The 16,357-nt window shown below is 45.8% G+C and overlaps 1 protein-coding gene across 2 annotated transcripts; it reads right to left on the bottom strand.

Moving 5' to 3' along the window:
• Window positions 1–1,156: 1,156 nt before the first annotated feature.
• On the bottom strand, window positions 1,157–6,396 carry Rnf183 (ring finger protein 183). 2 transcript variants are annotated; one of them, XM_042698162.1, is made up of 3 exons: window positions 6,281–6,396; window positions 3,037–3,230; window positions 1,157–2,147 (listed from the first exon to the last, which is right to left on the bottom strand). In XM_042698162.1, exon 3 carries the CDS (start codon window positions 2,107–2,109, stop codon window positions 1,525–1,527), a length of 585 nt encoding a protein of 194 aa, XP_042554096.1. In that variant the 5' UTR covers window positions 2,110–2,147; window positions 3,037–3,230; window positions 6,281–6,396; the 3' UTR covers window positions 1,157–1,524. The 2 variants fall into 2 exon arrangements, with proteins under 2 accessions (XP_042554096.1, XP_042554087.1); XM_042698153.1 differs by lacking the exon at window positions 3,037–3,230 and having other exon boundaries at window positions 6,281–6,390.
• Between the last annotated feature and the right edge of the window lie 9,961 nt (window positions 6,397–16,357).

The raw sequence follows: 16,357 nt of genomic DNA on the forward strand, positions 1-16,357 counted from the left end.
CAGTGGGGAGCCAGGCCCAGCTTCAGTACAATTAGCTTTGATGATGCCAATGGAGACAGGTACTGGTCCCTCGGAGGATTCATAGGTCGCTTTCCAGTTTCGTAATGGAGAATTTTTCTCACATTGGAGTGGAGAAAATAGGTTTTTGCCAAGTCAGAGCATACATCTTGGTTTGGGATGAATATAAGACCTCTGAGGAAGCTAGGCACCCATAACTCCTTAGCTACTCAGGGGGCTGAGGTCTGAGGATTATGATTCAAAGTTGGCCTGAGGCTCTTCAATTAACCACCAGAAGAGGAGCTACGGTTCAAGTTGTAGAGTGCAGCCTTCAGCAGAAAAAGCTAAGGAATAGTGCCTTGGCCCTGACTGAGTTCAAGGGTCAGTATCCACACACACATACATACAAGACCTCTAAGGAACTTCCAGGTAGTTCCGCTAAAAACATTACTTAGAGCAAACTGACTCAAGTTCTGGTCTCTGGCAGCTGATTGGCTAAATTTTAAAAGAAAGCCATTTCCTAATTGTGATAGTATTTTAACTACTTTGGGATTCTTTCAGAGTCCAGGCAAAGTTAAAATGAGAGAAGCAGAAGTCAGGGTTATAAACACTGCATGGTGGCAAGCTATCACCAGCAGCAGACAGTCCATCCATTAAATTCTAGGAGCTTAGTTCCCGGATTGCCAGTGAAATGAAAACCAGGGTCTCCCGCTTACTATGGCTAGGATGAGAGCCAAAGCTTTGCCTCTGCCAGGATTTCTGTGTTACTCTTGAGCCCAGAGTTACATATAGTACTTGTAGAAAGGGAACTGCCTTTACTGTACAGGGTCTAAGCAAGGCCTCAGTACCTACCAGGAAGAAAGACCTTCATTCTCAAGTCCCAGATTCCTAGTCCATCAATCCTGGCTTCCTTTGCCAGGACTGAGCTAACACTCCAAGCACTGTTGATAAAGTGTTATCTTGTCAGAGAACCTGCTGAAAGAGCAGGCTCTCCCTGCCCTATGGGCCATCTGCAGCTCCTGCATCTGCCCGTCTCCTCTCTTCTATATCTGCCCGATAAGTGGGTATAGAATCAATAAATTAACGCAAGCCATTTCAACAGAGGCTGATGGAAAGATATCTAAAAGTAAGCTGGAAAAACAAGACAAACACCACAGAATCAACATTCTCTTTTCAAATATTTTTTTAGCCAGTTTGTAATGCAATGAGCAACTCCACACAACATGAACTAAGCCAAAGCCACTCCACTGAGAAATTCCACTTGTGATGGGGACTAGTCAGAGCTCCTGAGTCCTACTGTCCAGCGTTTGGCACAACTTGTTGTATGGCTTTGCCACCATAGAACCCCTTCTCTGCCCTCCATGACCCCTCTTGGAGGGCTCCCCCTCTCATGGTAGGGCCTCGCTGATCCCTGGGTTGTGAAATGAGCAATCCTACAAGGATGACAATGCCCAGTGAGACTCGGCAGTCCCCTACCCCCCAGCAGCAACTGAGAAAGGTGGGGTTCTTTGTCTGAGACTACCACACTCACCCTACACCCCAAAGGAACTGCTTGCTCCAAAAGATGGAGAAGATCAGCAAGAGTGTGACACTGAGGATGACAGCCATCAGGTAGGCGAAGATCCGGAACTGAGGGTTTCGGAAACACTCTCTCAGAGAGTAATGACTGGGGAGGGGGAGAGGGAGGGGCCTAGGCCTGGTGGCAGGGCCCAAGTCCTGGAGAGGCCCCATCTGGCTCCCAAGCTCAGGGCCTAAGTCCAGTGTGTAGACCCGAGGCTGGCGCAGGAAGTAGCGATTCTTGGGCTGGTCCTTGAGACAAAGCTGACGGCCTTCCAGGATGATGTGGTGGGGCTCCAGGTGGAGAAGGGTCAACATAGCCGTATCCGTGGGCAGGTCAGTGACGGGCTGTCCTAAGGCCAGCACAGTGGGCTGACGACAGAGTGGGCACAGTAAGCGGCGTCGGGCAGGAGTCACCAGGCTGAGGTGGGCCAGGCATTCAATGCAGAAAGAGTGGCAGCAGTCCAGCACTTTGGGGGTGTGGAACGTGTTGTTGAAAGGGTTCCAGCAGACAGGGCACTCGGCTGCCAGCTCCTGGCCCTGTGGTTCAGCCATCCTCAGACAACGCACCCGGTGGCCTCACAGGGGATGGCCTGGCACAGGAAAAAGAAGCAAAGACACACCCGTCATGCTCCGTCCCTTCACAGTGTTAGGGATGTTATTCATTTTACAGGCGATGAGACATCAGTAAACGCATTTTGTACCTAGCTGGGCACCAGTGGCTCACGCCTGTAATCTTAGCTACTCTGGAGGCTGAGGTTTGAAGCTTGCAGTTTGAAGCCAGCCTGGGCAGGAAAGTCCATAAGAATCTTATCTCCAATTAACCACACACACACACACACACACACACACACACACACACAAAGCCACAAGTGGAGCTGTGGCTCAAGTGGTAGAGCTTTGAGCACAAAAGCTCAGGGACAGCACCCAGAGGCTGAGCTTAAGCCCCAGGATCAGCACAAAATAACTACTTTTTTTTCTTTTTTCTGGATTGCTCAGTTCCTCAACCATCAAGTTCAGTTGGATGTTCCACAGCTCTCCCACAGCAAGGGCCTGCGTGTCTCCGCCAGCAGCACTGGAAGGAGGTCAGATTGCAAGGAACTGCCCCCAGGCTTTGGGGCTGATAAAAATGTTCCCTGTGTTTTCCAGTGTTTTCTCTGGAAGGCTCTGACTCCAGGGAGGAAGAGGAGGACAAGACGTATTCAGTCTTGTTTGGAAGACAGATAGCTCCTGTCATTTTCAACCCTTGTCTAGGGCGGAGATGGGCTTTGTGAACATTTGTCCTCTTCTAAGGACAAATGGCAAGCCCTTTCCTTATGCTCGGGCCTACTGACTGGCCTTTCTCCTTGTCCAGAAATCCTCAGCAAGACTCCCCAGCCCAAGTCCCCAGATCAGCCTCTCTGTGCCTCTTGCCTGTCGTGGGCCTGGCTGGCTCCTCCTCCCCGCTGCTGCTTTGTCGAGGGCAAGCTTCAGGACACCCACCTGCGCTCCAGTGGCTGGAGTAGGGCTGGTGGAGCACCCTGCGGGTTCTGAGGCTCTGTTTTCTTCCTCTCCGGAATCCCCAACGCTCTGAGAAACGGCTTTCTCTCCACCAGCCCCTGGGCTGTCTCCATGGCAGCACACTCACAGCACCTGGAGCTGCCAGGTGGCCCAGGCTGCAAGCCTCTAGAGCGCACCTGGTAGGAGCCAAGGCCAAGGAAGTTGCCCAGGTGTTGGCTGGGAGATAGGGGACCTGGGTTTCCCCAAAACACACACCAAGGTTGGGCAACCAAGTCTATGAGCAGTTTTTTCCAAACCTAAAATCCCCAACCGTGGAAAAGTAGAGCAGGCAATTTCTTCTTTGCAGCTTATCAAGGAGGTGCATCTTCTGGGCTTATCTTTCCTAGACCCTCATTTCTTTCCTAAACTTGGCTGAAACCTGCTTCTTGTACCAAGGGGCTACTTGTCCTGCACTTCTCTTGCTGAAATTCACCTGCTTCACAATCTGAAGAGATACACCTGCTTCACAATCTGAACGCTCTTACTAGCTGGGTCAGCAAGGCCCCTTGGTCCCCTGCTTTAGTGGTGTGTGCATGCGCATGTGCACACCAGCTCCATGCTGGAGCTTGAACTCAGGACCGTGTGCTCTTGCTCAGTTTTTTTCATCAAAGCTCTCACTGTACCATTTGAGCCATACCTCTTCCAGCATTTTTCTGGTTAAGTGGAGATAAGAGTCATCTGCCAGCGCTGGCTTTGAACCTCAGTCCTCAGATCTCAACCTCCTGAATAGCTAGGATTACAGACATGAACCATCAGTGCTCAGCTTCCTGCTGATCTTTGGATGCCCCTAAGTAGCTCCCTCCAGAATGAGCAAACTTTGCTGCCTTCTGCTCTGTTCTTAGAACACAGATGGCCAATGGTGGGGATCTTACAGTTCCAGAGCTAATATCCTGCCAACCTTAGGAACTTAAAGAGGACAGGTGAATGGATGGGTAGGAGGGAGGGAAGGGAGAGCTGCCCAGTTGGTTCCCCATTTCAACCCAAAACAATGGGCTTTTATCTGTTGCTCTGATTGGTCATCTAAACTATTTGCAGAGTTCAGTTGCTGGGGAGGAAAAAAAAAGAAAACTTATTTCTCCATCTTTGCCTTTTGCGAAGACAGGAGGAGATTTAGCCAGTGTCAGCTAGTCCTGGGCACATTGGGTTCTAAGTCTTTGGGTTCCCAGTTTACTTCCACACTACAGTCACGAAGGCAGAGCATTAGTCCACCAGCTGGCGGTGCAGGAGCAGACATGTTGGAAAATTGGTCATAGGTTCATGTGAAGGTTCTGACCCCAGACATGGTGCCTGTGAGGACAAGGATTCCAGTTGAGTTACTTAACTTCCCTGTGACTCAGTGAAAAGAAGACTAGATGTAGTGAAGCTTTAGAGCCCAGGTGAAGAGGGTTTGGTTTAAAAGGCAGTTGGTGGCATTATTGCAAACGGATGTATGAGTGAAAGATTGTACAGCCTTTAAACTAATTATTACTGTGGAAATATGTCTGTGATATAATGTCACGAAATGGAAAAAAACAGTACTAAACCATATTGCAACATAATCCTTCTTTCAAGAATATGTGCACAGGTCAAGTGCCAGTGGCTCATGCCTGCAATCTAGCTTATTGGGAGACTGAAACCTGAGGATCATGATTTGAAGCCAAGCTGGACAGGAAAGTCCATGAGACTATTATCCCCAAGTAACCAGCAAAAAGCCAGAAGTGGGGCTGTGGCCCAAGTAGTAGAGCAAACAGCCCTGTGTGAAAAATCTAAGAGACAACACCCAGGCTCAGAAGTCAAGTCCCAATATACTCCCTCTCACACACATACTTTAATGCCTGCATGCACGTGCGCGCACACTCACACACACACAAATAAATAGATGCACAATGGAAAAAGGTCTGCAAAGATAACAGAATTTCACTAGTGTTTGTGGCTGGGGGCTTGGCTTGAATTCTAACTTTACTCTAGTTAAGTTTGTCTTTCTATCCTTAAAGAACTTTTTAACAGCAGGCCAGACCTCCATTCTCCGGAGCTCTGTGGCCAAACTGTAGAAGGTTGTTGAAGAGTCAGGAAGGTGGCCAGGGCCTGAGTCCTAGCAGCTGCGCTCCCTCAGCTATTCCAGGTCAGCTGGTCAGAGACTAACGTATCTCTTCAGGAGACACTTGACTGTGGATTGACCCCAGATTCCTCTCCCCCAAGTCCTTATGGGACAGTTCAGTTTCCGTAAGTCTTGAATATCACCCCACAATCACCACCTTGTTTAAGAACAAATCATCATCAAATTGTACGCCTGTCACATTCCTCCCCTCTCCCCCCAATGTTTTCAACCCCAAGATGGCAGGGCTGGGGAGCAGACACACAGACAACACTTCACAGATTACAAATGGGACCCATCCTTGCTTGGATCTGTATGACAATACCCTCCGTAGTGCACAATTGACTTGGACAATTTGTTTTGCATTTGCATAAAGTCATGTGATTTGCTCCAATCCCCACCCCCACCCCCCATGAAAAGGGGCAGAATGGGAGTAAAAACATGCAAGCTTCAAACCCAGATTCTTTTTCCCACCGATCTGAACAAATGGCTTGACTTGCCTAAACTTTTACTTTCTATGTGAAAGAGTCTGGTGATTCACTTCACAGGTCTGCTTCTTTTATGAGCCAGCAGAACACACACAATACGTGCATGGTGTTTTACAACCAGTTGATAGATGGGGAAGCCAAGGCTCAGGGCTGAAGAGTGGCAGGCTTCAAAGCAGATCCAAGAAACCGGTACTATGACTTGTGCCTGTGATCCTAGCTACTCAGGATGTTGAGATTGAGAGAGTTTTCTAGTTCAAGGCCAGCAAAGACAAAAAGTTTGCAGGACTCTCATCTCAACCAATGAAAAGCGGGCACAGTGGGATGCACCTGTGACTCCACTACATAGGAGGCTAAGATCAGGAGAACCAAAGTTCCAGGCTAGGCCAGGCAAAAAGTGACACCTTGCTCCAAAATAACTAATGCACAAATGGGGCAGAGCTGTGGTTCCGCAGTACGGTGCCTGCCTAGCAAACACAAGATCCTGAGTTCAACCCCCAGGATGACCCCCAAAATAAAGTGACCCAGGAGGCTTCCTCACAGCCTGGAGTTCGCTTTCTGGGTGATGGTGCATCGTAGGGCTCAGGACCTGTGGTCCCAGGCTCCATGACCCTCTGCAGCTCCTTACCTGCTTCCTCAGAGGTTCCTCTTGGCCTCCTCCAGTTTCTCAAGTACAGCCCACAAGCAAGTGCTGGTGCAGACTCCTTAGCCACCCCTGGGGACTGGCCCCTCCCCTGGGGACTGGCGCTTCCCCTGAGGATGGACTTCATTTGCATAGAGCTCTAGTCCTGGCAGCTTGCCCTCTTCCTTCTCGGTTTTTTTTTGGACTGTCAGCGCCTACCCGGAACTCTGGAAGCTTTCTTTGGTCTCTTGTCTTACCTGTGAGTCACTTTTGCTCTGAAGGAAGTTCACTCAGCCATGCTGGCCTCTGCTCCAGGGGGGGCTGGGACCCTGCCATCCACTGGACATCCCTCACCTGTTCCAGGCCAACCACCTGGACTTTGACTAGAAGGCAGCCTGGCTTTGACTGGAAGGCAGGCTAGCCTCCCGGGTACCCCAGGAAGCTGAGGTCAACACAGATGCTCTCCTGTCCTGAGGCCCCGATGTGCAAACACAGAGTTCTGGCAAAACGCAAAGAATCTAACAGTGAAGACAGAATGTAACAGCAGACAGTAAAGTAGGTATAAACAAAAGAAATGGGGAGAACCCTCCCCCACACACACACATTGGCCACCAAAGCCAGATGTCTAGGTCAGGATCAAGACACTGCTGAGAATCAGACGCTACTTGCTAGCCACCAAGATAAGCCACTTCATCACTTCTCCACATCCTGAGTTTCCCCACATGAAATCGGGGACGATTTACCAACACAGTCTATAGAATAAATGAGGTGATACACAGAGAGATTGCAAGGCAGAGAATGCCACGCAGAAACAGTGTTACCTAGTTGTTATTATTATAACACGATCAGCCAGATGAAAAAAGAAATGCACCTGTACTCACAATAGTCTGGCCTTATTTGTAAGTTTATTACATGTTATTTTGACCAGTCAGGGTAAAAAAAAATTTTTTTTTAATCCAAAGAAATTTCAAAAAGAATTTAAATTCCCATGTGTGCAACACGTAGTTCCACTGGTTCAGAGAAGCTTATAGTCGCATATGTGGTCCATTGTGTTTGAATCCATGTGTCCCTGTCCTTAACTTTGTGAAAATACATCGCCCTCCCCCTCCCCCCCCCCCACCAAAAAAATGAAACCCATTGACCCAGGCGAAAGTGAAGGTATTTATGTGATAAGGTGAAGTTTTGAGGTTTGTTGAAAAGACATATGTATTTTTGTGTATGTGTGCTGAAAGGCACTGTCTTTAGAGAGGCTGGGCAGCCATTATGGGGAAATGACACAAGCATCTACAATATAGTACAGAACTCTATGCATCCTGTTTCCTCAATAACAAGGGTATACACACACGTATATGAGATGTGGTCTGGGGGTGTGGGTTGAGTGGTAGCATGTCTTCCTAGCAAGCCCAAGGATCTGAGTTTGAGTTCCAGTACTACTAGAGACGGAAGAGATCAAGCCAGACAGATAGGCAGGCTGGCTGGCAGAAAGGAGGGAGGGGGAAAGAGGCAGGAGGGAGTCAGAGAGAGAGAGAGAGATCTAAAGCCCCACTGGCATGCCTGAGAGGTACACTTGGGGAGGAGGAAGAAGTTGAGGCAGCTCCAAGACAATAGAGAAGGAGCTGCAGAAGATCAGCTGGGCATAGTGGCACACACTTGGAATCCTGGCACTCGGTGGAAGCAGGGCTAAAGGAAGAAGACCGTAGGTTCCAGGCTGGGCTGCATACTGCAAACCTGTTTCAAAAAGGAGGAGGAGGAGGAAGAGGAGGAGGAGGAGGAGGAGGAAGAGGAGAGAGAGAGAGAGAGAGAGAGAGAGAGAGAGGAGAACTGGCATAGCTCTTGCAATTGTACTTGGCCTCACTATCTTCCAAAAGTGTGTTCATGTGACCTATTTTTTTGTTCCCACTCACATTTAGAAAGAATCTTTTTACCTAAATTCATTGCTTAACCATTTACTCTCTCAGCACCCGTCTTATACTTACATTCCTCTTACTCCTTCACTGATCTACTACATTTGAATTAACAGAAATAAATTAAGGTATCTGATGGTCGGCGAATCCAACTGACCTAGTTACCCATTTGAAGTTTTAGTTTTATCTTATTTTTGAATAGGTCATGTGCTATCCAGATGACGCTATGAAAGGCTTGATGCTGTAGTAGACTCTTCTTCCAGCCACTCAGGTAAGGTTTTTTGTTTTTTGTTTTTGCCTTTCCAGAGATGTCTTCTGCACACCCAAGATCCACACACATTTCCCCAGACGTGCTTCATGCAGAGAGTTCTGCTCCTTTCGTTCTTCCCAGCAGCAAAGTAGCAGAGTTGGCATTCTGTACTAGCACCTAGCTTGCTCAGTTTGGGAATGGTTGTCTTTCATTCAATGGCGCCACCATAAATTACTAAACCAATCCCTTAATGATCTAATCCTTTATTTTTAAATATATAAATGTTCAATGGAAGAATGCAGAAGTTGTTACATTTATTAACTGTGGTGGGGGTGGGGGTGGAGGTGTGCATGCAAACTGGTATTGGAGCTTCAACTCAGAGGCCAGGTCACTGTCCTTAGCTTTTTAGCTCTACCACTCGAGCTACACCTCTGCTTCTGGTTTTTGCTGGTTCATTGGAGATCAGAAGATTTTTCTGCCTGGGTTGGCTTTGAATCAAGATCCTTAGATCTCAGCCTCCTCAGTAGTTAAGATGACTCAGCCATGACCATGGGTGACTAGCCTTAGTAATCTTTTTTACCTCAGTTTAGCCAAGTTGTGTGAAGTAAAATTGTGGATGTTGGGACATGTTAGATGAATAAAGCAAATTTCTATTGCTTTTCTTTCCCATCTGCTTCACTCCTATGATACAACAGCTTCCATCCACATACACAGACACACTGTATTCCAAAATCACTCCTCCTCCATCCTTCTCCTTCCCTGTCTCCCTCAGTTACAAGCCTCTATCATCTAAATTCCACACATGAGTGAGAACATTTGAGATCTGGCTTTCTGAGCTTGGCTTTTCTCACTCAACATGATAATCTCCGGTTTCACCCATTCTCCTGCAAGTGACATGATCTTATATTTCTTTATGATTGAGTAATATTCCATAGTATGCACAGACTATATTTCCTTCATCATTTGTTGGGCCATAAAAGAAGTTAATCTGGCTAAGTTATAACATATGACATATGACATATAAAATGTCACGGGTGAAACTCCTTTGTACAATTGATATACATTAAAAATGACAAGAAAACAAAAGACGTTCTGTTGGGAATCAGGTATCAGTAGGAGAGGGGAAGGGCCAATGGAGAGGGTAAATGAGGGGAAGTATGGCTGAAGAACTTTAAATGCATGTATGAAAATAGAATAATGAAACCTAATGGAGGTTTTGTTTTGTTTTTGTTGGTTGTGAGGCTTGAACTGAGGGCCTGGGTGCTGTCCCTGAGCTCTTTTGTTCAAGGCTAGTGCTCTACCACTTTGAGCCACAGCGCCACTTCTAGCTTTTAGGTGGTTAATTGGAGCTAAGAATCACATGGATTTCCCACCCAGGCTGACTTCCAACCACGATCCTCAGATCTCAGCTTCCTGAGTAGTTAGAATTATAGATGTGAGCCACCATCGCCCAGCTGATGAAGTTGTTTTAGGAAGGGGGGGGATGAGGTAGTAATGGCAGGGGTGAGTTTGGTGAGGTACTTCGTGTGTGTATGGATATACTACAATGAAACCCCTCTGTACATCTAATTGATGTTAATTTTTTTTTTTTTTTTGCTTATGTGGTGCTGAGGAATTGAACCCAGGACCTCATGCATGCAAGGCAAACACTCTACCACTGAGCCACCTTCCCAGCCACTGATGTTAATTTTTTTAACCTAAGGAAAAAAAAACCTTTTAATTCTTTCTGCTCTTTCTGAGCAGATGGCAGAGGTGATGGTGGTAGTCTGCAGTTTTCTCTCTGTCTGGAATTCTCTGTTCTCCAGTTAACTGAGGTGAGCAGGGGTTTGGAATACCATTTCAGTTACAAGAGCTGGTTTGTATTTGAGAGTCTGGAAGTCATGCTTTCTGATTTAGCAACAGTCATGCAAAACCATGAAGAAGTTCATATACTTTGGCTTAATAATTAAATCCCCCCACAAGTATACAAAAGGTATCTTTTGGCTGAGTGAAGATGTTCATTGTAGTTTTATTTTAACCACACAGGTGGAAAACAACCTGAAAGCCCATCAATTAAGTAGAAAGCTAGACAATCATTTAAAGTGATGTTGTGAAAGATTTTTCAAAAAATGTATTAGCATAGAGTCAGGCACTGTGGCTCATTCTGTAGTCTTTAGGATTGCAGGTTTGAGGCATTGGCACCCTGCTATAGTTTCAAGACAAGTGCTCTACCACTTCTATCTTAGTCATTCTTAACCCTCTTTCCTGCTTCCCCTTTAAAAGTTATAGAGGGTTTCATTATAACTTCAATCAAATCCATTCCCCACTCTCTCCTTCCCTCCTCCCTCCTTTCACTGGTTATTTCTACTAGACCTCAACTTAAAATCATGTAGTTTTTAAGGTCTAGATTTTGTATGTATGTAAAAATATGTGTTACATGTCTTTCTGAGCTTGGCTTATGTCACTCAACACAATGGTCTCCAGTTACATCTATTTTCCTGTGAGTAACATAATTTCAGTTTGCTTTACTGTGAATAATATTCCATGGTGTACATATGCCACATTAAACAATTATTTATCTACTTATGTTTGTGCTGGTTGTGGGTCTTGAACTCAGGGCCTCAGAGCTATACCTGAATTTTTGTGTTCTACTGCTTGAGCCACAGCTCCACTTTTGACTTTTTGCTCATTAATTGGAGATAAGAGTCTCACAGACGGGCTGGGAAGGTGGCTCAGTGGTAGAGCGCTTGCCTTGGATGCATGAGGCCCTGGGTTCGATTCCTCAGCACCAGATAAGCAAAAAGAAAAAAGCCGGAAGTGGCGTTGTGGCTCAAGTGGTAGAGCGCTAGCCTTGAGCTGAAGAGCTGAGGGACAGTGCCCAGGCCCAGAGTTCAGGCCCCACGACCGGACCCAAAAAAAAAAGAGTCTCACAGACTTTCCTGCCTAGGCTACTGCAAACTGCAATCCTCAGATCTCAGCCTCCTAGTAGCTAGGATTGCAGGTGTGAACCACTGGTACCTGGCTTTTTATATATTTTTGAAATAGTATATGTTAATAGTATGAGGGAGTTTCCTTGTGATGGCCCCAAAGGTGCAAGTGTTCTTTGAGCAAGTTCACCCCTCTGTTGCATTCGCATTATCCCTACCACACTTCATAAGTTGTAGTGCATCTAGGCTGATTCCACAGCTTGGCTATTATGCTCAGGGCTGCTATGAACATGGATGTACAGGAATCTCTATTGTGTGTTGACTTATGTTCCTTCTGACATCTCCCCGTGAGTGGTACAGAATGATCATATGGCAGTTCTATGTTCTGAGGAAACTCCATATTAATTTCCATAGTGGCTACACTAATTTACATTCCTGACAACAGTGTATAAGGCTTCCTTTCTTTTCTTTTCCTGTTCCTCACCAGCATTTGTTGTTTTCTCTATGATAGCCATTCTGACTGGGGTAAGGTGGACCTTAATGCCACCTTCATTTGCTAGAATTTTTATTGACATAATAATAGTCAAAATATACTTGTACACATTGGGGGTGAGTGAGAAGCAGTTCACAAATTGGTGTACGTAATATTAACCAGGTTTGACAAAGCAAAATTGATGTATAAAGATTGAAAATCCATGAGACAAGGTATTAGTTATGGTTATCTATGGGGGAATGTCCACTCCTATTTTCATTGCTTTCTTATCTGTATTTTGTACAACTTCAAATTAATATGTATTCCTTTTTTTTAAAGTAGTATATGAACCCATGATGTATTGCTTTTGTCGTATGAAAGTTCCCTTCGATGGGGCTGGGAAGGTGGCTCAGCGGTAGAGTGTTTGCCTTGCATGCATGAGGCCCTGGGTTCGATTCCTCAGCACCACATAAGCAAAAAGAAAAAAGCCGGAAGTGGCGCTGTGGCTTAAGTGGTAGAGTGCTAGCCTTGAGCTGAAGAGCTGAGGGACAGCGCCCAGGCCCAGAGTTCAGGCCCCACAACCGGACCCCCCCCCCAAAAAAAGGAAGAAAGTTCCCTTCGAAAGGAAGTCAAGTCAGCAACCAAAGAATCCAGAACCCAAATCCAGAAAGCAGGTGGGGCAGTATAAGCAGGAAAACAGACTTAAAATAAGCTGAGCCCTTCCCGGGTCACTAATTGTCTAGCAGGAATAGCATCATCCAGAGACCTGTGAGTGATCAGGGCTAATAAGTGCTCTGCAAACAGTGGAATTTTTTTTTTCCTAAGAGATAACCAGGAGAGCTGCAGAGGCATCTCAGGAATTTGAGAGTTAATTCAGTTTATGCTTGGGGGGCAAGGTAGTCAGCTGGAAAAGTGCTCCACTAAGCAGTCCCTGGAAGCAGTGAGTCATGAGACCAGTGGAGGTGGAGATTCCGTCCGGGAAGAAGAGGCAGAAGCGGGCAGGGGGATGGGCAGTGGAGGCTGGGGAGGAAACACATGAAGGAGGCAGTTCTGGTAGGTTGATGTTCCATGTGAGCGGGTCCTAGCCAAGGGCAGGGGCTACCCTCCACTACCACAGCCCAGGGCACTGGCAGTACCTGATAATAATTATCCATCTCAGACCCACTACAGCAGAATTTGTATTTTACAATGTCCCTGGGTAATGGCAGACACACTGAGGTATGAGGAGCACTGATTTAAGAGAAAGATCTATAATATATTCTCTGTGACTCAAACTGATTAGGTTCATCTCTAGGTCCACAGGCATTTCTCAAGAAACTACTTGTACAGGCAGGTATTTTACAGGTGTTCCTGCCCTGTATTCCTTACCCTGGAGGGGTTCAGGGGACTCCCAGCGTGAGAATGGGTAGCCCTGCCTAGCCATATGCATCGTGAGAATTTGCATTGTAAACCACAAACTCCTATGCAAAATCTGGATGGCCAAAGTGCTTCAGGTGTTTTCCTATTCTAGAATGTTCATATGTGCTTACCTTATATTAAGTAACTTCCCTCAGTGCGATTCCCCCAGATAATATTCTGAAGTTTATTATAAATGTTGACACCAAAAAGAATAAAGGTCCCAAAGATCGGGTTAAGTTTTGGCACCAAATTGAATACAAATTTTTCAGAGTGGGAATTTGGAAATTGTGGATCTAGGTTTATTTTTGTTATTTGACTTTCCTTAAAGTTATATTATTTGAATAAAGTTAGAAACCCTGATGTAGTCTCCTTTCCAGCCCTTATTAACCTCAGATTTGCAGGAGCCATAAGAGCTAGATCTCCTTTTAAACATAAAGCCAACCACATGCTTCCCATCCATAAAGTCATACTTACTAAACACTCACAAGGAACTTCACTGCATTTTTCCATGCCCCGGAAGCTTGTAGAAGGTGGAACTTGAGTAATAACCTGATTATTTTTGTCTCTGTGTGTGCGGTACTAGGGTTTGAACTCAGGGCTTTGCACTTGCTAGGCAGGTGCTCTGTCACGTGTCTCCAGTCCTTTTGGCTGTGGTTAGTTTTAAGGTCTCACTTTTTACTGGGCCAGCCTAGACCATGGTCTTCCTATTTGCACTTCCTTTTGTAGTTGGGTTAACAGGTACATGCCACCACACCCAGATTTTCTACTTAGATGAGGTCTCATGAATTCTACCCAGTCTTGCCTAGAACTAAGATTGTCCTGATTGCAGCCTCCTGAATAACTAGGATTACAGGCATGAACCATTATGACCAGCTTAAATTTTCTTTTCTTTAGAAACAATTTATGTTGCCTTGAACTCCTGTGCTCAACTGAACCTCCTATCTAGCTTCCTCAATATTTTTGAGGCCTTAGTGCATAAATCCATGAATTGATGGTGTGGTGTGTGTGTGTGTGTGTGTGTGTGTGTGTGTGTGCACGCGTGCTAGGCCTTGAACTAGGACCTAGGCACTGTCCCTTAGCTATTTTGCTCAAGGCTGGCACTCTACCAGTCGAGCCACATTCTCTACTTCTGGCCTTTTGGTGGTTAATGGAGCTAAGAATCTCATGGTCTTTTTAGCCTGGGCTGGTTTCAAACCACAATCCTCAGATCTTAGCCTCCTGGGTAGATACGATTACAGGTGTGAGCCACCAGTGCCTGACTGGATGGATGCATTTTTAGCAACAATGTGACAATGCTGTATAGAACTGTTTTGTTACCTGTGCTTTGCAGTTGTAGAGAGTAGTAGATAACATGTCATATAGCTTCGTTTCAAAAATCTGCATGCCCAGCTGTGGTGGCGCATGCCTATAATTCCTATCTATACTCAGGAGGCTGAAGCAGGAGGATTGAAAATTTGAGGCCAAGTTTGGATACCATCCTTTTACACACACACACACACACACACACACACACACACACACACACAACTACCACCACCACCACCACAAAAATATCTGTGATTTGAAATCAGGGCCTTGTACTTGTTGGGCAGGTATTCTACTACTCTAGGACATCTCCAGTCCTTTTCACATTTATTACTTTTTTTTTTTTTTTTTCTTTTTGCTTATGTGGTGCTGAGGAATTGAACCCAGGGCCTCAGGCATGCAAGGCAAGCGCTCAACCACTGAGCCACCTTCCCAGCCCCATTTATTACTTTTTTAAAGGGTTTTTCATTTATGTCCAAGCCAGCATGGACCCAGATCCTATTTTTATTTCTCACATAGCTGAGATGATACGCAGGTGCCAACTGCTTAGCTTTATATTTATCCATGGAGTCTCGAACATTTTGCCTAGGCTGGTCTTGATCTGGATTCCTCTGATCTCTGCTACCTCAATAGCTAGGATTACCAGTGTCACTGCGAGCCTAGTATTTTTTTTTGAAATGAGGTCTTGTAGATCAGGCTGACCTGGAACTTGAGAACCTCTTGTCTCAGTTCCCCAAGTGCTGGGATTACAAGTTTATGCCACCATGCTCAGCTGCAATGAGTGTTCTTTTAAAGACTATGTTGCTTTAATGCAGGGAGATGGAACCTAGTGCTTTACACAGGCAAGTGCTCTTGAGCCAGACCCCAATACCCATCCCCCTTTGTCTTGTTTTTTAGGTAAGAGTGATTTTGAGATAGGGCTCTGTAACTTTGCCTGGACAGGCCTTTAACTCATAATCTACCTGTCTCCAAAGTAGTGTGCCACTTGTTCACCTTGGAGATAGTTATTAAAGAGCAGCTTAAGTTGAGTACAGTGGCAGACGCTGTGGATGAGGCAAAGACTAGGGAAGATTACAGGCTCACACTTGTAATCTTAGTTTCTCAGAGGCTGAGATTTAAGGATCATGTGGATCAAAGCTAGCCAGGCAGGACAGTTCATGAGACTCTTATTTCCAATTAGCCACTAAAAAGCTGAAAGGAGCTCAAATGGTAGAGTGCCAGTCTTGAGGGGAAAAAAAAGCCAAGTGTGAGTGCGAGGTCCTGAGTTCAAGCCTCAGTATTGGCACCAAAATAGAAAACAAAAAGAAAAAAGTAATTAGTCTCCAAGATCCAAAAACAATGTCATGGTGTATGGAATTCTAAGACAAATAGAAAAGCTGTGTGACATCAGGCACAAGGAGGTAGAGGAAATGTTCCAGATCTGAATGAGATTTAAATCTCAGCTCTTCCTCTCCCTCTTTACCTCCTCTCTTTCTTCGTGGGTGAGAAGGAAGAGTGTAGGACTCTGGGCCTCAACTACCTTGTCTATGAAATAACTGGAGATTGTCAGGAGAATCATGTTTGGCTCTCTGTAGGTGTTCAAGGAAATAACTTTCTCTCCCACCTCATAGATATCATAACTTACAGAATCAAATGACCAGAGGGTTAGAACACAGGATGTAAGAGGAATGGAAAAAGGATTATATACATTTATTGTGGAAAAGAGCATCGAGTCTGGACAAGAGAAAATAAATGATGACAGCTACCGGTGACACCTGTCAGCACCTACTCGTTCACGTCAGCACCTACTTGCTTGCCCAATATTTGATTCAGTCTGGCTGGTCCTCACAGCAGGCCACAGGCAGTGAG

Source organism: Dipodomys spectabilis, unplaced genomic scaffold (assembly GCF_019054845.1).
Source record: "Dipodomys spectabilis isolate Male_0828 unplaced genomic scaffold, ASM1905484v1 ptg000006l, whole genome shotgun sequence".
Lineage (NCBI taxonomy): Eukaryota > Metazoa > Chordata > Mammalia > Rodentia > Heteromyidae > Dipodomys > Dipodomys spectabilis.

Excerpts from the sequence above, each read along its gene's own strand:
- Rnf183 (XM_042698162.1), bottom strand. The coding sequence starts at position 2,109 with ATGGCTGAACCACAGGGCCAGGAGCTGGCAGCCGAGTGCCCTGTCTGC.